This window comes from Myotis nattereri (genome assembly GCF_964212035.1).
Source record: "Myotis nattereri genome assembly, chromosome: 1".
Taxonomy (NCBI): Eukaryota; Metazoa; Chordata; class Mammalia; order Chiroptera; family Vespertilionidae; genus Myotis; species Myotis nattereri.
In genome coordinates, this window is record NC_138075.1 from 132,374,678 (window position 1) to 132,397,437 (window position 22,760).

A 22,760-nucleotide genomic window follows, 5' to 3' on the forward strand; every position below is an offset into this window, starting at 1 on the left:
TTATGAGCATTTGCAACAAGAATCTGTTTGCAATATGAAAAGCTAAAAGTGTTTAATTATATACTATCAACAAAATAGAATACATCAATAAGAGCACTTTTTAAAAAAATATATATATATATTAAATATATTTTATTGATTTCTTACAGAGAGGAAAGGAGAGGGATAGAGAGTTGGAAACATCGATGAGAGAGAAACATTGATCAGCTGCCTCCTGCACACCCCCTACGGGGGCTGCGCCTGCAACCAAGGTACATGCCCTTGACTGAAATCAAACCCGGGACCCCTCAGTACGCAGGCCAACGCTCTATCCACTGAGCCAAACCAGTCAGGGCTTAAAATACATTTTTATTGATTTCAGAGAGGAAGGGAGAGGAAGAGAAAGACAGAAACATCAACGATGAGAGGGAATCATTGATTGGCTGCCTCCGGCACCTTGGACCAAGCCCGCAACCCAGGCATGTGTCCTTGACAGGAATCGAACCTAGGACCCTTTCAGTCTGCAGGCCGATGCTCTATCCACTGAGCCAAACTGGCTAGGGCAATAAGAGCACTTTTTAAAAGGATTAAGACAATAATCATGGCTGGAAATTTTAAAAATTCTGTCAGCGGTTTATTGATAGATATTTTTATAAGTGACTGGAATATCTTTGGGCAAATATCCAACAAAAAGTTACCTGCAACACATATATTATTACATATTTCATGTTCTTTAAAAAAAGAAACTCAAACTCCTTAGCTAAATATCTCATTTAGATACCTAATCTCTATCAGAAAGTTAATATGACATTATTAAAGTCCACTTCAGTGCAATGGTGTCAGATAACTATATATCAAGTACACATACTGCTGAGCTACGAAAGAAAATTCAAAAGGAATCTGTAAAGAAAAAAAATCTATATACCCAATTTCTCTTGGAGTTTGGGCCTTGGTAAATAAATATATTTTTTAGAACACACAGTACCATTTTAAGAATTACAGAAGTAAAAGTTTCTTACTCAGGTAGAAGAAGTTTCCAGGAAGGGAATTTTCATTCAAGTTGTTGTAAGTCAAATCAAGGACCTCAAGAGCTGGGAGAGAGCCAAATCCTCGAGGCAAAGTGTTTAGTCTATTCATGCTGTGGGTGGAGAAAAAACCAAGACATCACATATAAAACATATGTTTAGACAGAATATTCAGATCACCTATGTCACAAGCCTAAGAGCCATATGTGAGGGGCTGAAAGCTTAAAAGAAGTCATAATTCTATGATCACTATGTTATTTAACTAGCCTAGTATTTTTATTCCAGGCCGTGAAATATTTGAAAATGTCTTCGTTGTCATTTTCTCCAATGGTGATGCTCAATCACTGTTTTACACAGAAAATTAAATCTTCACAAAAATATCTGTCTTCTAGAGAAAACTTCCTTATGAATGTAGCAATAACACCTCAAAAGACACAGTGAGCTTTGTAGTTTTCACACTTGACTTTATTTCACTATTCCTCCCAAGGGGAGAGGGGGAGAATCACTTTTTTGTTCTGCAGCTCCTAACATTCAAACTGATGTCCAATTAGAATGGTGGTTACAAGCGACTGAGGGAGGGAAAACGGGGAGCAGTGTTTCATGGGTGTAGAGCTTCAGTTTTGCATGATGAGAAACTTCTGGATATTGGCTGCACAACAGTATGAACAGACTTAACACAACTGAGTCATACACTTAAAATGGTTATGATGCTAATTTTATGTTATGTGTATTTTACTACAACTGAAAATTAAAAATACATATATAAAATCTCCAATGAAATCTAAGAAAAATTTTTCTATTACTCTCTTTTATCATTTTTCTCAAGAACCTATTTTTCTTAACACAGTTCCGAACTTTGTGCATAGTTAAAAGTGATTTTAAAATCTTTTTTTTAAAAAATCTAATACAGACTGGCAGATGTGAAAAGGTGGGAGGAACTGTGACACTACAAATAATTCTAGACATCCATCCATCTCATATGAGCTACAATCCTGACCACACCCACCAAACAAGCCTTGAAAGAAAGAGTGACCACCTCTGAATGCTTAGAAAAGTCCTAGGTTAACTTTACATCTAACAAAATAACCTCCATGAATTCACAATTTGTGAAGCATATTTATATCATGTATTTCACCTGAATCACCAAAACTATTGTGTAATATATGCAGGACAGCACTTATAATCATCTCTGTAACGTTGAGATGGGGAAACAGGCTGAGGGAGGTTAACGACTAAGGACTTTTGACTCAACTGACGAGGGTGACAGATGTCTGAGAGCACCTAGCACCTCATGGAAGGCAAGGCACTCCTAATCATTAGACTACGATGCAACTGAAGAAAAAGTCCGAAATAGTGGGAAGTACACAGAAGTATACCTTACCTACGTCGGCGATTTTCAAACTTTTTCATCTCATGGCACACAAACTAATGACCAAAATTATGCAGCCCACCAGAAAAAATGTTTTTTGTCGATTCGACAAAAAAAGAATAGTCATAAATTTTATTCATTCACACCTGATGGCTACTGTTGCATTGGCTGTTGTTATTCTTTTACTTGACAATCTAGGGGAAAAGAGCTCAGTGCCCTGACTAGTCAGGTATTGCGTGTTTAAAAATTCCTGTGGCACACCAGGTGAAAATCGCTGCCTTGAAAGCAAGTGGCATCTCATTGAAGAGAGTCCCCATCCCATCTCCACATACAGTGAGCCTGAATCTACTAAACTGTAGGTTTTCTTTCTCTTTGAGCGATAACCCCCACCCCCCGCCCCCAAATGTCAGGAACACAGCAGAGCCCTGTAAGCTGCCAGCAGTACGTGACAGGAGTAGGCCCTCTGACCTGGTGGGTGGAAATGAAGCCCTGACTGAAATGATGCTGAAAGTCCAGAAGCGGTGCTGCCAATAGCCCGAGCTACAAACAATGCAAGAAGCCATAAGGATACTGGCTGGTTCCCTCGACACCAGCACACACAAAACAACCAGAGAGAGTCTATCTCCGCAGAATGACGGGGTGTGCAGGAGGCTTCCCCCACAGTGGGCACTAACATCTACCTCCATCCACATGTGTCCTCAGGGTCCCCTGAGCACTGTCACTCAAGATGTCCAGGAGAGGTTACAGTAGGGGCAGTGGAAGAACAGATCTAGGTTTGAAGTCCAGCTCTAGCACCTGCTCCAATAACTTGGAGAAGTTATTCAGCTTCTCTGAGACCCAATTCCTCTTCATCTGTAATATAAGACTAGCAATACCTTCCCGGCAGGCTCACCAGGAGGATGAGAGAAAACACGTGAAGCGTTTAAGACAATCCGTGGCTCCTGAGTGGGTTCTTGAGAAATGACAGCTATAACTACAATTGTATTTCAAGAGGAGGTTTGAGAGGAATTCTGACTCAGCCCCAAAGAGGCAAGCTCACCTTAGGAGAAAAGATCACAGTAGAAACCTCAACTATCAAGGATGGTTTTTCTATTTGCACCAAACCAGCTTACCCTAAGTCACTCCAAGGTTGTGGCTCAACCACGCCAAGTGGCATCAATTCTTTGTTTGCATGTGGACATTTTCCACCTGCGTACTGGAAACAGGAAAACGCCTGCATATGACGGAGAAACTTACAAAATCAGATTTTTTTTTTCTCTTCCTCAAAAGCCACAGGAAAGCCCATACTAATGCTTCCCTTTTGGAACATTTGGATCTCTGGAGGTTCTCCTGGGCTCCTCTTAATTCAATAAAACCTTAGCTGAAGGCAAGAATCTTTCTCACCTCCACAGTGACCGGTTCATACACTTAGCAGGATAAAAATCAAAAATCCAAATCCATAACACTCAGCGCTGTGCTTGGTGAAAACTCCTAACTGTTCATGAGATGAGCTCCAGCCTCTCAGAGCAGAAAGTTATTCCAGACAGCTGGCCACGGTCCTCTTGAAATGCGATCATCCTTGAAATAATTACTAACATGTAACCTATGTGGCTTTACAGTTTTTTGGAAAATAATTCATAAAGTGAGCCACATTTAAAGAATTAAGAACATAACTCAACTTTATTTATTCAAATGGCCTAAAAGTCCTTTCACCGGAATATGCAGCAAATAGTACTATATAAACTTGAAAAGCAGAGTCTGGTGGAGTGTGCCATTCAGATTAGGCACGCACGTGGCCTAACTGTAGCATCTCATTTTATATATTTTCACTCAGGCTGCTTAGTAAGGAGTATGCTGTTTATATCCTGCCTTAAACAGACCTTTAAGTATAATTTCTTATGCCATTGAGGACAGAAGTCTCCTTTCTTGAAACCCATCTTAATTCTTTCCCAGAGAACTAAGAATTTAGTTCAAACTTTGACAATCCTATCTATGTAGCTAGGTAATTAAATACAGAAAACTTTACACAATCAATAAAGCACTGAGAGCCAGAAATATGCAAACAGCTCCCAGGACAATAAAGAGGTGACTCAGACACATTCAATAAAAAGGAACCTTTACAACTCCATCCTGAGGCATCTGGAACCCAGCCAAACAAATTCTGAGCTCAGGACCTTCCGAAACCTGGCTCCACCTGTATTTCTATTTCAGCTGCCCACAGCAGATATCTAGGTATCATCCCATCTCATCCGTATCCGTCTTGCCAGTTTTACCTCTTCTGTATTTTTCACATACCATCCCTCCCTGCCTCCGTTCTCACTGCCCAAGTTCACAAGGAACGCTACTTTAGCATTCTGACGAGGCTCCTGACCTCCAGCCATACCTCCCTGCAGCCTCTCTTCACACATCCTTCATACAAAAATCTGAACCCATATTTTCCCGCCACTCCACTGTGCAAACTCTTCAATGGTCAGCGTGATAAAACTGGAGCTCCTTTATTTGATACTCAGGCCCTTCATTAGCACATTGACTCCTTGCTGATGATTTATTTGTTTACAGCCTACTTCCCCAACTGTGATGTATGCCCCATATGGGCTGGATGGCCACTACCTACAACACAGCCTGGTACATAGTTGGAAGCTCAAGAAATACTCATTAAATGAAGAGCAGAGATTCATGCTCCTCTTCTCCCCTCTTACCATACCATACCATCCCTCACATTTCATACTCAACAACACCAAACCACCTGTAATGCCCGGAACATGCAGGGCTCTGAGCTTTCAAACATGTCATTCTCACAATCACTGCTTGTAGTCTGAGAAATTCCTTCCTGATGCATCCAGTCTGGGCTCAAATACTACCCTTGCAGGATCTCTTCCCCTGAGAATCTTCCCTGTAGACTACTGTGCCCCTGCGCCCTCTCCCACTGCACTTCCAGAACCTGCCACACATCAGTGACCCAGCTGTACACTGTCACTGCTCGCTAACAGTCAGCTCTGCCCCCATTCTTACCGCCAGGGACTGTAATTTTCACCACTGGCCCCCAACACTAGCAAAGTTCTTGATGCAGAATAGGCACTTACATAGTCACAAAATAAATGAATTAATTAAAAAAACAACACAAAAATGGTGATGATAATAGTTAACACGTACCACTTACTATGTGCCAAGTTGTGTTCCTAGCACCTGATATGTAAATAACAACTAATTTAATACATGAACAAATTAATAGTAAGAATATATCTAGTTTTATATATCTAGTATATGTATCTAGCTTTAGATTCTTTACAGATGCAAATTAAATAGTATGACAATTTTCAAAACAAAGATCTAAAGAAAAGATCTTTTCTTTGGGTATATAGTCTCCATATTTATAGGGGGAAATCCCATCCGACATAAAGTGTTCTTTCCCCTCCTTTAAACACTATCTCCCCTTTGACATTAGGGAAAAAAATGCTCATGGATCTTAAAAATGTTCATCTCTCAACCAGAATGAACATCAAAATAAAGAGTGTCTCACCAAAAACTCCCCGTGGAAAGAATGAACTAAACTAAAACTCATTCCATGAATGAGATTTTTCTCCATGATTGCTTCTTATTAAATTGATAAATACCTAGCCAGCTTCTATTACCACTCCATGTAAATCACTACCTTACTAGAGCATTTAATGGCTATGATTTCATGAATATATTACTTTGCACAGTGAATAAAGCATGAGTGGGCACTTTTATCTGAGAGCTATAACAATGAAGCTGGCATTCAGAAGCCCACGTTCTGGGTGCTATCTATGATGTCTGATGGACAGGGTCCTCTGCCTGGCATGACCCCTAACCATAGGGGCCATTGGGAGCAAGTCACTTCACCTCTTCGAAAGGGCTTGGCTTCCTCTCCTGGACATGAAAGCAGGAGTGCCTGCCTGCCCTCCTTTGTAATGGCTGAGAGGGCCAAATGCTGGCTGGCATGAGGGCTTTGAAAACTATCAAGTAATATACAGAGCAAGGGATTATTCTTCACTGACACCTGCTTCTGCAACCTCCACTGAACCAAACTTCCTCCTTCATCTTTGTATAAAGACAGACAAGATTAGAACCTCTTGACTACATAAAAGAATTGCAAGAATCAATAAAGCCATGTTAAGAAATGTACCCTCTCCTCAGAGAAGGAAGGTGCTTTGTGAACTACCTCTGCTTGACACAGAGAGCAGAGTCCACCACATTACAACTGGCCCCAACAGTTACAGCTAAGCAAGTAAGTCCCTTCAGGATCAATATCACTGAAATAAAATTTTATTGGAAACAAAATACAGTAAAAAAAAACACAACCCTTATTGCACCAACAATTAGCTTCTCAATTAGTTCTCAAAGAGATCTGCGCTAATGTAGGCCATTGTAAGGATGTATTAAAACAATAAAACTTTCTAAAAACCTAAAACACAAAAGGAAATGAGGAATCAGCTCCTGCCACGCGGGAACCCCTGCCCACACCACAGTCCCTCCACCTCCTCCTCGCTTCCCTGGCCCGACACTCACCCGAGGTTCAGGTGCTTCAGTTTCTGAAGGCTGCTGATCTGCGTGGGCAGCTCCTCAATCTGGTTATTAAAGAAGTTAAGCACTTCCAAATTCTTCAGCTCTGCTATGTTTGCAGGCACAGCTATAAAGACAAAAATGCTGATTATGAACTCAGGAACCTCACTCCTCACAGGGAATGCCAGCAACACACTGTATTTTTCTTCACATGAAGGAGAACCATCCAATATAATCATCTAATTCACGTATACTTACATTTTGTACGTTTTTCCTAGATTGTAACTCACCACTGAGTAGAAAGGGAAATGTTTCTTCAAAGGGCAAAGAGAATGTCTATGCCACAAACAGCCTATAAGTGCATATTATGAAGCATATAAGCTTTATAATCGTCATACAATGTCTGATAAGTGCACTTTTCCTTCCTTTTGGTCTCCTTGCAGCAAGCCAACTCCAAGTCCCATTCTTAATGATACGTTCATCAAGCTGTGTCAATACTCTGGTATCTGAAGAGCTGTTCTCTTCATATTGCACTAAATCACAATTTAAGTTCAACCTTAAATGCTAAAATTTTCAACCTACCCAGTCTCTTATTTTGGTCCTGACCTTTGCACTTGATCAGTACACACACACACACACACACACACACACACGTTATATCAGATTAGCAACAGATCAATGCACTGTTATTATACAGAAATAGGAAAAACCAACTCAGTAGCATGATAGGAATACTAATAGGCAGGTCAAAGGTTAACATATAACAGACAGGGCCTGACAGATTCTTCCTTCCCTACAGTATACCTGCAAATACAAATTTAAAAGCAAAGGCTTCACCCCGACCGGTTTGGCTCAGTGGATAGAGTGTCGGCCTGCAGACTGAAGGGTCCCAGGTTCGATTCTGGCCAAGGGCATGTACCTGGGTTGCAGGCACATCCCCAGTGGGGAGTGTGCAGGAGGCAGCTGATCGATGTTTCTCTCTCATCGATGTTTCTAACTCTCTATCCCTCTCGCTTCCTCTCTGTAAAAAATCAATAATATATAATATAATATAAAAAATAAAAGCAAAGGCTTCTTTATCTCAGAAGTACTAACTCTCGATTGGTAGCAGAATACTTCCCATAGATTGTACTTCATGTATCCATTTGCTGATTCAAGTTTTCTATAAATATTTTACTGGCCATGAACTTACTGTCCATGATTCATACAAACACCAATCCCAAGACTATGCAGGTAACTGAAGCCATCGACATGGGCCTTGGGCACAACACAAGAATTCTGTCTCATGCCAGTACATGTTCTTTCCATCCCACCAGTCCCCTGCGGCGGAGGCTCCGGACCGCTGGGAAAAGCGAGGAGCACCACTGCTTAGCGCCACCGCAAAGGTGTGTGTGAAACCCCAGACAGACATCTAAAGTGCTTACGGAGAGCGCATCCCAAGAACTCCAATGTGTAGCTCCGGGGGACAGAGTAAAGAGGACAGGCACACTGTTCGATCTAGCCTGGGGTCATCACTTCAACTTTATAAAACGTCTAAGATATCGATGACAGGATTTCTTTTAAAGGGAGGCGGCTTGGTAAGAGGTAAGGGAAATGCTTTCCTTGGAGGAGGGGACTGTGAAGAATACACATCATTCTAGACTAAGGGACGAGGAAGCAGTAATCCAGATGGAAAATGAGCAAGGCATGTAGATTTGTTTCCAAAGTGGCTGGTGGTAGGGATGGAGACAAGAGGACAGATTTTAAGGGGATAACAGTGGCAGCTGGGAAACCACGCTCTTGGACACCAATGTGAATGAATGCATGTGAGCCCTGCCTATACAATTTGACTACAAAAGCACATTTTTAGATGTGTAGTCAAAAACACACTTTTATGCAAATGAATGGTATTCACTTTATGTAAATGATCATGAAGAAAATCAGGCTGTGCCTGCGGAGTCGCCAGGTGTCCGCTTACCTTTGCTGAACCTGGACCACGAAGTGTCTGAGCTCCACAGATGACAACACTGCTCAGAGGCCCGCCCGCTCTCCTGTGCCCCCTCCAGCTACCACAAAGTTTCTCTCCTGCCTTCATCTGATTAGTTTGAAGAACATTAAAGAAACTTAGTGCAACCAGGAGAAAATGATGATCCCAATTTAGCCACAAACCAAGAATAATGCAGCCAGAATTACTGCTGCCTTCCCAAAGTTACTTTGCCAATGCAATTAAATGTTGGTCTGAAGGTATCGCCTTTTTGACAGGATGAGAGATTATTTCACTCTCCTTGCTAAATCAGTCCAATTTAAAGCCACAAATTATGCGAAATGTGATTTAGGGCCCTGTTTTGTGGACATAAACAATAACCCCACATTCAATTTACTAAACCTCTTCCAGCCTTTTGGTGTGCATGTGAATTGTGTGTTTAAGACTCCATTCAAGCTAGACAGGAGAAAAAATTACACAGCTAATATTCTCCCTAAACCATAGTTTTTCCCATGGCCAAAGTAAAAAGCAAAAGAAATTAACATTCAGATCTGTGTGGATGGGATAACATTCACTCTTTCAACCAATATTTAGCGAATGCTTATTATGTGCACAGCACCATACCTGTAGCACCTAGCATTTCAATACTTTGAGAATAAAGTAAGAGAGGCATACTATTTAAAAAAGTAATCTACAAAAGGAGTAGTCGATAAATGGAAACAGGCCTAGAGCTTAGAAAACAAACTACAACAAAACTGCCCATAAAAAATAACCAACTAACATAATAACTTGTGCAATAACTAAACCATACACATACATGGCAGCACAATTTATGAAATGCTATCATGAAAAGATGGCAGCAATATGTCACTGGTCAGAATATTCTGGTGGAATTTTTCAAGATACCTATGCGACACATTAGCAAGGGTAGTATTTTAAACTATTAACTAAACAATGAGCACCTGTATATTTCTTATTATGGGTTTGTAATGTTCCTTTCTCATCCATCTGTCCAGATTCTGACAGTGATCCCAGCAGTACATGTGCAGCTTGTAGACAACCCCGAACTTAGCACACCGATGAGAGGCAGCATAACATAGGAACACAGGAGGCCCTCCTGGCCACCTGGGCTGGCTTTGGCCTCCCCTGATCAGCCCTAAAATCTCAGTGTGCCCTCACTCAACTCAACCTCTCTGGGCCTCTGCTTCCATCAGGCTGAAGTGAGAAGGCCAGATTGTGACCATTTGTAAATTCTCTACCTCCTGGCTTTGACATTCTATGATTCTTAGAAGAGATGGACTATGAAAATCAAGGATATGGATTTATATAATGCAACAAACCGGGCCCTCAATCAGGAAGCTCAGTCATGTAGAACTTTGCTTATGACAAAGAATTTATTTTTTTAGTATCATTTTCTGCCTAGCAATGATGGCTGCTTTGATTTCGGTTGCTAGATTTGGGAGAAAAGTCCCTGAGTACCCTCATGTGTCCTCTAGCTTCTAAATGCCACCTCTGCTCAGGTCACAGGAGCACTGGGCACATTCTAAGTCCAGAGCCTCCACTGTGTTTTAAAAAGGTGACAAAGATGTGATGATGTCACCCCCAAAACTATGCCCCAAGACGGGTCTCAAAGTATCTTTGGTCAATCTAAGAATCTGAAGGCTACTCACACTAGAGTCCCGTCTCCCCAAGAATCTCGTGCAGGCCCAGACTCAGCAGTCAGCCCCCCAACCGTTTTTGGATGGTTCCACAAGAAGCCCAAAGTGCCTAGCAGGACTCAGAAGTGGGGGGCACAAAGGGGACTCACCTAATCTCCTACATTAAAGTCTCCTTAAAAAGCTCCCTCAGGCAGAAAACACTTGCTGTACACAGAGGATAGACCTGAGCTCCACCTGTAAGAAACCTCTGACCCAGCTCTATTCCTGAGTAAGAGCATGACTTCCAGAAGCATACAGATCTGTCCTCATCAGTTACATTTACAGCAGGCACTGCTCCCAGGCCCTGCGCAGCCGAAGAGCAGGCCAGAGTCAGTGCTGCACACAAGAACATGCTGCCCCAGCAGCTGGCAACAGCGAACCACCTCCTCCAACAGAAGAACCTAATAAACTACTGTACTAGTAGTAACAACTACAGATCACTCTAGGAGCATTTTATTCTGAAGTATAAATTTAATAATTCCACAACCAATAACTTATTTGTAAAGCATTTTAGGAGTTTATCCACACAATAATAAATAGCAGGGTATGCTCTGGGGTGCGCTGTCCAATATGCAGCCACTAGTTGAATTGAAACCTAGATTGGGAATGCAAATTGGTCTAGTCACTACAGAAAACAGATGGAGGTTCCTTAAAAAGTTAAAAATAGAACTACCATATGATCCAGCAAAATTTACTCCTGGGTATTTAGCCAAACAATCTAAATGTCCATCGACAGATAACTGAATGAATGTATGTATGTATATATATATATATATATATATATATATATATATACATATATATATATGTATTGGAATATTGTTTAGCAAAAAAAAAGAAGGAAAAAAGAAAATCCTGCCATTTGTGACATGGATGGACCTTGAAGGCATTATGCTAACTGAAATAAGTCAGACAGAGAAAGACAAATACTGTATAATGTCACTTATATGTGGAATTTAAAACAACAAAAACAATTCATAGAAAAAGAAATCAGATTTGTAGCTACCAGATGCAGGGCTTGGGATGAAGGAACTGGATAAAGGTATTTAAAAAGAAATAGAAAAAAATAAATAAATTTAAATCTAGATTAGTTGACATTAAGTAAAATTAATAATATAACTCCTTGGTCACACTAGCCACATTTCAAGAGTTGGTAGCCACATTTGGCTAGTGGCGACTGTCCAAGGCAGCACAGATACGAAACACTGCCATCGCAGATACCTAGGAATAAACTAAACTAAGAAGGTAAAGAACCTGTACTCAGAAAACTACAAGACATTGAAAAAAGCGGTAGAGGAAGACAAACAAAGGAAGGACATACCGTGTTCATGGATTGGTAGAATCAACATCATTAAAATATCCTAACTACCCAAAGCAATTTATAGATTCAATGTAATCCCCATTAAAATACCAACAGCATATTTCACAGACCTAGAACAAACTTTCCAAAAATTCATATGGAATAAAAAAAGACCCTAAGTAGCTATAGCAATCCTGACAAAGAAGAACAAAGTTGGAGGGATCATAGCAGCACAATTTATAATAGCTAAGATTTGGAAACAGCCTAAGTGTCCATCGGCAGATGAGTAGATTAGAAAACTGTGGTACATCTACATGATGGAATACTAAGCTGCTATAAAAAAAGAAGGAACTTTTACCATTTGCAACAGCATGGGCAGACCTGGAGAGCATTATGCTAAGCAAGATAAGCCAGTTGGAGAAAGATAAATATCACATGATCTCACTCATATGTGGAATATAATGAACAACATATACTGATGAACAAAAATAGATCCAGAGACAAAGAAACACTGAACAGTCTGTCCAACCAGAGAGAGAAGGTGGGGTGCAGGGGATAGGGGGTAAGAGATCAACCAAGGACTTGTATGCACGCATATTAGCATAACCAATGGACACAGACACTGGGGCAGTGGGGACTTGTCTGGGGGGCGGGTGTGGCCGGGGAGGATGTCTATCAGGGAAAAAGGAGGCATATGTAATAACTTAAACAAACAGAAAAAAATTCATCTTAACGTAAAAAAAAAACAAAACAAAACACTGCCATCGCTACAGAAATTTCTAGAGTGCTGCTCTAAAGCAGTGTACAAACCTCAAGTACATCATAATTACCAGAGGGCTTGTTCAAACACAGACTGGGGTAGGGAGTACTGCACAGTTTCTGATTGAGTAGGTTTGGGATGGGGCCCGAGAATCTGCATTTCCAACAAGTCTCCAGGACATGCTGATGATGCTGGCCTGGCGACAATATTTTGGTTCAGAAAACTTTTAACTCATTGTGACATCAAAATCATTAACCTAATAGACATGTCCCTTACCCTGCACAATAATGCTGAATGAGATTATAGCAATCAATCTTATCCAAATTAAGACTCCTCTGTCACTTCAGTGCTACTGAACCCACAGGATGACAGTAAAACACAAAAAGGACACTCTAGGTGGCCAATGCATCCGACCTAGAGGCTGCCATCTAGCCATTCCCAATGGACTTCACTTCCCCACACAGATCTCTAAGGTGAATCACTATGGAGGAGCATGGTGAAAAACAAAACTGAATTCCCTAGTCCACGGCATTAAGTCGCTCTGCAGCAACTTCATCATGCCCAAGGGTGGCCACGAGGTGAAGTGCCCCTTGTTGTACTTCTGGCCTTTGAAACATGAGCCCTAACTGTAGAATCCTAGGAGGCAGTGACAGCAGACAGGCCAGCTGGGTGCAGCCGATCGGAGGTGGGGGCTTTTGGAGCAAAAGCATCTTGTGGCCCCTGAGGCAAAGAAACAACACTGTGAAGAGTGACAGGCTCTGACAGCAGCAGGCACCATGCAAAACATAAGGACAGGAGCTCGCCAGCGTGCAGCCCACAGAAGGGCCGGTGGGGCACGCATGGGTCTTGAGAGCCGTATGGTCGGCACTACAAAAGGGTGGTAACAGACCAGGCACCATGTTACCACCCACGGCTCCCGGGAAGCCAGAAGCTGCTCAGAACACATGTAAGTTTTCGTCATAAGCACGGGCACGAAACCTGGAGGTGAACTCCATCACCACCGTCAGCAGCCTTCTGAGCAGTTAGAAGTACTCTCTGCCCAACTATTTCTGCAGAAGCACCCAGACTGTTTTTAGCTCTGGTGATCCCTGCAAAGGAGAGGTGTTAGGCTGGGACATGAAAACCAGGAAGCTACCCACATGCCTCTTTGAAAACCGGAATTCATGGTTCAGCCATTGCCCCTTCACGGGAAACCAGGGATGGCCTGGGAAGCACCCTGTGAAGAAGAGGAACACTGAATGGGAAGCAAAGGCTGAGAGGGGCACACAACCGGCGGTGGACTTGTTCCCTGGGCTGCGATGGTGACACACTGCGAACATGTGCCCATTTCCAGGGACACCAGTATTACAGACCCAAGGGCCAAACAAGGCCTGAAGATACCGTGTCTGGGATAAGGTAAAGCAAAATGCAGTGACTAGCACGCTGCCCCAAATCTGACATGACTTCTATGAATGCGTCATTCAAGACATCTACCTTACTGCAGAATGCGAGCTCTTTGAACATAAAAATGTTTTTAAAACACTTCAATTATTGCTTCTTACTGGTTTGGCTCAGTGGATAGAGCGTCAGCCTGCGGACTGAAGGGTCCCGGGTTTGATTCTGGTCAAGGGCACATGCCGGGGTTGCAGGCTTGATCCCTAGTAGGGGATGTGCAGGAGTCAGCCAATCAATGATTCTCTCTCATCATTGATGTTCTCTCTCTCTTTCCTTCTCCCTTCCTCTCTGAAATCAATAAAGATATATTAAATAAAATAAAATAAAATAAAATAAAAATAAAACTTCAATTATTTAAAAAAAAACACACAACAAAAAACATGAAGTGGAGACAGACTCATGGATACAGAGAACAGACTGACAGCTGTCAGAGGAAAGGGTTGGACGCTTGGTGAGAAGACTAAAGGAATTAAATAAATAAAATAAAACTCATAGACACAGACAATAGTACGGTGATTACCAGAGGGAAAGGGGGTGGTGGTGGAAGGTAAAACGGGGTAAAGGGGGGAAAATGGTGATGGAAGGAGAACTGACGTGGGGTGGTGAACATACAATACACTATAAAGATGATGTATTATAGAACTGTATACCTGAAACCTATATAATTTTATTAACCAATGTCACCCCAATAAATTAAATTTAAAAAAATATTTTTGTCTGTTTTCACAAATAAATATGCCTGGTCAGATTTTCACATGCTTCTGTTGACTTAAAAAATATTTTTAAACTTATAAAGCTTTAAATTTCTTACTTTAACAGAGAAGAGTAAAGTAACAGAGAGGGCCTGTAAAGGATATTAAAATGAGACAGGGTGTTTCGATTCCTAAGTTACACTGCTAACAACAAAGTGATTAGAAAAATTACAAAAATCATGAGAATACATGAAAATGAGTGAGATTATTCATCATACATACAGTGGGGAGGAAGACCATCTGAGAGAAAATGGTGAAAGCAAACACTGCTTTGCCTCAATATCTGATGAATGGGATACTGGATAGCAACCACCCCCCTTGCCCTGAATGAGGCAAGATAGGAAGCAGCAAAATAAGCGGGACTACATAAAACATGACTTGAGACATTGTTGTCAGAGTGAAAGGACAGTCCTTTGGCTCCTCAGCCACAATAGCTAGCAGACATAGTCTATTCACACCACAGGGCTAATGTCTAGACTAATTATACAGATGCCAATCCTTTCCGCCAATTAGGATCATAGTCTTGAATGCCATTTCAGTGATAACATGTAAAAGAACCTCTTCATGCTCACATATAAATAATTATGCTCTTCAGAATTTCATGCAAATAAACTCATTTGTACTTATAGTGACTAATGGCTTTTGTTTTCTGGCCAAAAAAACACAAGGTAAATAGTGAACTAACGATATGTTAGCATAAGAATTTGAAGTTCAAAAGTATATACTAATGATAACTTTGCAGATTTTATGGGATTTCCCCCAAAGCAGGTATTAAAACAGTGAATTACAGTAGTTACGGGTTATTTAAAAACATAAAGTTTATGAAACAGTAAAGCAAAATCTCATTTAAAATGATCTGCATGGTCCGCAAGAGAAAAATAAAGTTGCAAAATATCTAAATATCCACCCTGTAAGAGCCAGCACCCACCCCCAAATATTTATCAGCTTTATAAATAACAATAGTAATGCTACCTTCGTTTACTCAGCAGTATTTACCAAGTACTCAAATCTACAAGTACATACTTACTGTATTCCATCATGCGCCTCCTAAGATTCTGCAGCTTAAGTAATTTTAACCAAAAATATCCATGACTTAATTCACTACAAGAAAAAAAAATGATCCTACTCTTTCAGCAACAATAAGAATAATCAATTATACAAAAATTAGGTGGAAAAGTTACAAGTAAGCAGTAGGCAGATTTTTACAGCATAAAGTCAAACATGCAAAAATATATGTCCCTGGGCTATAAAAAGTATACACACAGAGCCAAACAAATCTAAAAAGCTGAGGAATCTCAGAGGGAAGGGTGGGGAAGAGATTAACCAAAGAACTTACATGCATAATCCATGGACACAGACCATAGTGCCGTGAAGGCCTAGGGAGGAGGGAGGAGTGGGCTGGAGGGGCTCCATGGGAGGAAAAAGGGGACATTTGTAATAATTTCAACAATAAAGATAAATTTAATTGAAATTACACTGCCAGCAAGGCCGTGCAGCAATACAGAACTCAATAATTTGGGAGCAGGTTTGAAGAAGCAGCACTAAGAAGAGGAAATGACAGTCGATAACTGGAAGGAAGTGACATCTGGTGAAGGGCAAGAAATGGATAGGAGCTCCTCTAGGAAAAATACCTAAGAAGTTCTAGAACACGAGAAAGAGTGAGAAGTAAAAGGAGAACATGGAAAACTTCCACTCCATCAACAGGGGTGCAAGCTCAGTCATAAAAAATGGCTCTGTAGCCTCTCAAATAAATAAATAAATAAATAAATAAATGTAATTACAATATATTATTTTATACATACACATTCTCAATCCTTGATTATTATTACCATTAAGAGGGAGACAGTAAACAAGTCAAATTCTCACACACACCCACACGCTCTGCCAGTAGTATCTGCCTTCTTTCACAGCTAAGAGTTATTTCAGCAAGAGGCCACACTGGGTTGCTGAGCTTCCTTCCTTGCCTTATGTTGGATGCTGCGGAAAGAAGTAATTACATGAGGAAGGAAGGAAGGAAGGCTGGGGGTGGAGGGAGATGCCCACTGCTGGAAAAATCCACACAGTAGCTTTGTTAACTCCTTCTCGGAACCTCAGGAATTCTCCCTGCTCTTCTAGTTGAACAAGTGAAGACCCAGGGCCAATGCTTCACCCAAGGAGCTCCTAGATTTGCCTCAATGGGCGTTCAAATGCACACATACAGCATTGGCAGAGGCGGCAGGGGAATGGCAGGCAGATCCATACAAAGCAGACCCCTTCCCCTCTTCACCGCCGCCACCCCTTCCCCCCCACCCCCGCCCCAACAGCCTCTCCTTATAGAATCACTTTAAGTCTTTTGCTCCCATGGATACAGAGGAGGGTGTCAATAAACACTAATTGTTTTCTCCCCATCCTCTCACCCTGAAGTCATGATATGCTTGGAGAGTGGTCCTTCGGAGTCTGTACGCTGTGGGGTGCCTTAACTACACTCTCCAGTGCTGGCTCCCAGGCTTCATGGAGAAAGGTGAGGATGCTTCTCAATTTCTTGAAGGAAGAGCAAGATTTGGAGAGAGGGGCAGGCAATTCTGATCAGAGAAGAATCAGGTGATTAAAACAGAGAATATATAGGCAAGATAAAAGGGTAAAGAAACAGCAAAAAACTAGACAAAAGAGGATTCACTGAAAATAGCTGAAAAAATGGTCCATGAGTTTAACTAGTGGTCAACCATATAAGAGTGGTGTTCTGTCATACTAAGTTAAGTAACAAAGAGAAAAAAAAAAGAAATGGGAAAGAGATTCTCAAGGTTTTATTGGAGTGTATATATATCCTATCTAATAAAAGAGAAACATGGTAATTGGCATGCGACCGCTACCCTTCCCATTGGCTAATCAGCGAGATATGCAAATTAACTGCCAGCCAAGATGGCGGCCAGGAGCCAGGCAGCTTGAAACTAACATGAGGCTTGATTGCTTCAGTGACGGAGGAAACCAACCTTCCCCGCCTGCCTTGCCGGCCTCTGAGCCTGCAGTTTGAAACATTGTTACAAATACAGAAGCTAAACAAAACCCCAGAAACCTGCTTTCAGCGAGCCCGGGATCTCAGAGCTGGAGTTGATACAGTGTTTCGATTATAGAATGAAACAAACCAGATACCTCCTTTCAGCAGCAGAGGCCTCAGAGCTGGAGCCAGAGCTAAAGCTGGCCCAGAATAAAAAAAAAGAAAAAGAAAAAAAGGAGCAGTTGGGAGCTTCAGTCAGCCTGAAAACAGCCCTCAGCCCCTCACCCAGACTGGCCAGGCACCCCAGTGGGGACCCCCACCCTGAAGGGTGTGTGACTAGCTGCAAATAGCCATCATCCCCTCACCCAGGCTGGCCAGGCACCCCAGTGGGGACCCCCACCCTGATCCAGGACACCCTTCAGGGCAAACCAGCTAGCCCCACCCATGCACCAGGCCTCTATCCTATATAGTAAAAGGGTAATATGCCTCCCAGCACCGGGATCAGCGGAGCTGAGAGGCCTCCCGGCACTGGGATCAGCGTGACAGGGGGCAGCGCCCAAACCCCCTGATCGCCCTGCAGCTCTGTGTGTGACAGGGGGCGGGGCCACAACATCCCTATCTGCCCTGCTCTGTTCCTGACAGGGGAAGGCACCCCAACCCCCTGATCGGCCCTGCTCTGTGCCTGATGGGGGGAGCTCCCCAACCCCCTGATCGGCCCTGCTCTGTGGGTGATAGAGGGTGGTGCTCCAACCCCCCGCCCCACGGGGCCTGCTCTGTGTGTGATGGGGTAGAGCCATAACCTCCCCATCGGCCCTGCCCTGAGTGTGACAGTGGTGGCGCCCCAACCCCCTGATCGGCCCTGCTCTGTTGGTGATAGAGGGTGGCACCCCAATCCCCTGATCCGCCCTGCTCTGTGTGTGACAGGGGGCGGTACACCAACTCCCCTATCGGCCCTACTCTGTGAGTGACAGGAGGGAGCTCCCCAACCCTCTGATCGACCCTGCTCTGTGCGTGACAGGGGGGAGCTCCCCAACCCCCTGATGGGCCCTGCTCTGTGCGTGACAGGGGGGAGCTCCCCAACCCCCTGATTGACCCTGCTCTGTGCGTGACAGGGGGCAGTGCCCCAACCCCCTGATTGGCCCTGCTCTGTGCATGACAGGGGGTGGCACCGCAACCTCCCCATCGACCCTGTCTTCAGTGTGACGGGGCGGTGCCCCAACCCCCCAATCGGCCCTACCCTGAATGTGACTGAGGGTGGCACCGCAACCTCCCCATCGACCCTGTCTTCAGTGTGACGGGGCGGTGCCCCAACTCCCCAATCGGCCCTGCTCTGAGCCCGACCAGGGGCTGCACCTAGGGATTAGGCCTGCCCTCTGCCACCCGGGAGCAGGCCTAAGCCAGCAGGTGGTTATCTCCCGAGGGGTCCCAGGCTGCTAGAGGGCACAGGCCGGGCTGATGGACTCCCCCCTCCCCCGCAAGTGCACAAATTTTTGTGCACCGGGCCTTTAGTATACACACACACACACACACACACACACACTCACACACACATTCCACTATTCCACTCAAGGTTACCAATTCTTATTTAAACTCTTCTTTAAATTTAAAATTTTTAATTGAAGCAGACAAGTGGTGCTTATGAACATTTTTAAAAAAACTATCAACAATGAACTTCACATGACATTAGATATCATCATTTTAAAGATTGTACAAATTTCCAGGAAACACTCCTTTAAGAAATAGCATCAGTATATCCACACTACAAATACAGAGTGGGGCAAAAGTAGGTTTATATTTGTTCATTTGGAAAATACTACAATAATTTATAAATAAGACAAAGACAAGATAATAGGTACTCACAATTATAAACCTACTTTTTCCCCATCCTGTACACTAATGTTATCTTTCCCCTATTCTAGTGTTTCTAAATCAGAGCTAAATGTACCCCTAAAGAATGCATGGATAATTTTAACAGGATCCACAAACTGGTTGAAATTATAACCATTATGTGCACACTTCTAGGAATCACGAACACAGCTTTCACCCTATCCTATATAATAAAAGCCTAATATGCAAATTGTCCCCTCAACCCTGAGTTTGACTGCTTGCTGTGATGTGTGCTGACCACCAGGGGGCGGCACAGAACATGGTGGGCATCGGCGACGCAGTACTGGCAGTGGGCAGCAGAAGCGCTGCCAGCCCCGATGAGAGTGGGACCGTGGCAGGATGGTGGAGCAGGTGAGGAGGTGGCGCCAGGCCAAGGCAGGTACGAGCGGGGCCCGATCACCCCACCTACTGCCTTGCCAAAGGGGACCAGAGGCGGTAGGGGTGGGGTTGCCACCTGGCTCCCAGGCGCTGAGGGAGCCAGGTGGGGGCCCCATGACTCAGGCGGAGGGAGGGCAGGGGGGTGGGAGCCCAGAAGCCCGGGTACTGCCCAGGGCCCAGAGGTCAGCTGGGACCTGCCCTTCCACACCAGACGCTCACGCTTCAATCGCTGGCCAGGCCCAGGGACCGCACCCGTGCACAAATTTTGTGCACTGGGCCTCTAGTTCTTTATAAAGGTCAGTGAGTTATGAAATGTTAAGAAGAGCTGTTCTAAAAGAATGTTGTATATAGGCAAGTGGGGCACCTCTTAGATATCCTCTCTCAGCCTCCTCAACACTACACACCTGTGTACACACACACACACACACACACACACACACACTACCTCGGACCAAGAGATGATTGAACATACATTTTTGCTATTAAGTCAATTCTGTTTGAGAGTTCTATTGTAAATAGTAAGAGAAACCCTCTTCAGCATCAGCTCCCCCAAAGGACCTAGTTATGATTTGGAAAGGGACAGGTTCAAACTGCCCCCACGTTATTTACTCCATAGCCGACCAGCATTCTGGAATTAACACGATGGAAGTCTTCCACTTAGAAATACACTGCGGAAGGATTAACATTCCACACTTAGCTAGCTTCCTCTTAGCACAGAGGAGGACTCCAAGAAAAGGGATTCCCGAAAAGGTCCACTGTGGATGGTGGGGCTGCCAAGAAAGACATCAGCCTCTGAGCTGAGGACACTATACCATTGAGAGCCTATTTCTCCAATGTCACCCACTGACTGGGACTGTGCTGGCCAGGCCAACAGATTCTTTTACAGGATGACTTTGCATGCCTCTTACTACAACCAAAAATGACACCAAACTGCCAACTATAGGCAGCATTTTATGATAACCTAACCCACGGGTACCATCCAATAGTGTGTAAGTCAAAGCTGAATGACTCAAAAATGCTAGGTATATATTTTTTTCAAATCCAGTCTTTCAAATAATGGCATGGTAACAAACTGATAAATGCACACTAATTAAAAAAATAAGCTATTGATCAAAGCCTCTGTATTATAAATACATTTATACTTTGTTAAAATGCAAACAACAAGTTGTTTTGACATTGTCCCAAGATAAATTCATGACAGAGAAATGATTTATTTTGCATATTCCTCCTCAGTTTAATTTCATACAAGCCATGCACAAGAACTTTTGCATAAGGGCATGACAAATAATCTGTGAGAGAGGAAATAACTAGAGACTTTGGAACAGGAAGGTGTTGAAAGACTGGTGAAGGTCATCCTATGAATTGGAATAGTTAAGTTTTCTCATTCATCTCAACAATCAATTATGTCTGTAGGAAAGCGTTTCAATTTATTATGCTTTTAAAAAACTGCTTAATTTTCTTCATTATAATTGGATCTGCATATTGGGAGAATGAATTATTTTATGTAGATCATGGTGCTTAATTCATTTATAGTAACACTTATGGAAATCCCATCAATATGTGCATTTGCATAAAATTTCAAAACATTACATTAGCTTCTATGTACTTAGAACATTATCTTTGATAAAGAAATTATTGAAATCACTAAAAAAAACCCCTAGCATTTCTTGTTCACTGTAGTTTCAAATTCATACATCAGCTAAGTAATAGGAAATAATCTGTTTTAAAAAACACACGTTTTGCCATAAAACCTAAGTTTACTGCCTGTCTAGCCATTTCCGATACATTAAATGACAAGATATGGTCCCATTAAGGCCTGAAACTGCAGGCAAAACTGCTAGTACCTCAAGAAAAGGTTTTACATGGCAGTTAAAAGTTCAAAGTATAAAACCTAACAATTATATTCAGAGACCCGCACTTAGAAAAGGTTTACACAGAGTGAACTGCTAACGGTTTGCACAGAGCAAAAAAAGATATCCTTCGTATTTCTTGCACAAAATGATGAGTGCTTCATCCTCGATATACATGGGTCACAAAACGAAAAAAATATTGTTGTCATATTTAAGGTTCTAGCAATATCTACATATGGATTTTGCTGTAAGAATAAAATTATCTTTAATATTAAGTAAAGCTTCATGTTAGAAAATTAATGCCCAGGGATTGCTTTATTACTGATGCAGAATATAATTCATTTCATAATGTACAGTGTTTTTTCTTAGACAGTGGTTTTTGGTAGAAGAATCAGTATAAATATGCACAAAAGGCACATTCCTAACTTATTTTTAAATTCAATCTGATTACATACATACATACATACATACTTATTTTAAACTTTCTTCCACAGGAGGAAAATCATATATACTCAATACAAAATACTGCAGAAGGCAATAAAATCCTTCCAATAGAAAGATATTGGAAGGAAAGTTTCTAACTTGAGAAAGTAGCCATCATAACACTAAAAAAATGATGTGTGAAAATGAATGTACAATTTTAGGAGCAAAACAGAAAAATAACATAGCTCCTTATAGAAAAGTCTACTTTAATTATGGTAAACTATACATGTAAAATGAAAGAGCAACATGCCCTGCTGAACAGAGCTGAAAAGCTTGGAAAAAATTTCATCTGATACCATTTTGGTTTTTAATCTTTAGTTAGGCCCAAGACCAGAAAGGGGGGAAAAATACCTATCTCAACAGTGACCTCTAGTGGACAAGTGTTAAAATGGCTGTTTTAAAAAAA

At 42.3% G+C, this 22,760-nt stretch overlaps 1 protein-coding gene across 1 annotated transcript in view; it reads right to left on the reverse strand.

Moving 5' to 3' along the window:
* Nucleotides 1–22,760, reverse strand: part of RSU1 (Ras suppressor protein 1) — a 195,684-nt gene that overhangs the window by 144,323 nt on the left and 28,601 nt on the right. Inside the window, exons 4-5 of the mRNA XM_081098283.1 lie at nucleotides 6,883–7,003; nucleotides 999–1,117 (exon numbers count right to left, since the gene is read on the reverse strand). Of these exons, the coding sequence (XP_080954409.1) occupies nucleotides 999–1,117; nucleotides 6,883–7,003 (240 nt within the window). The remainder of the gene's footprint in view (nucleotides 1–998; nucleotides 1,118–6,882; nucleotides 7,004–22,760) is intronic.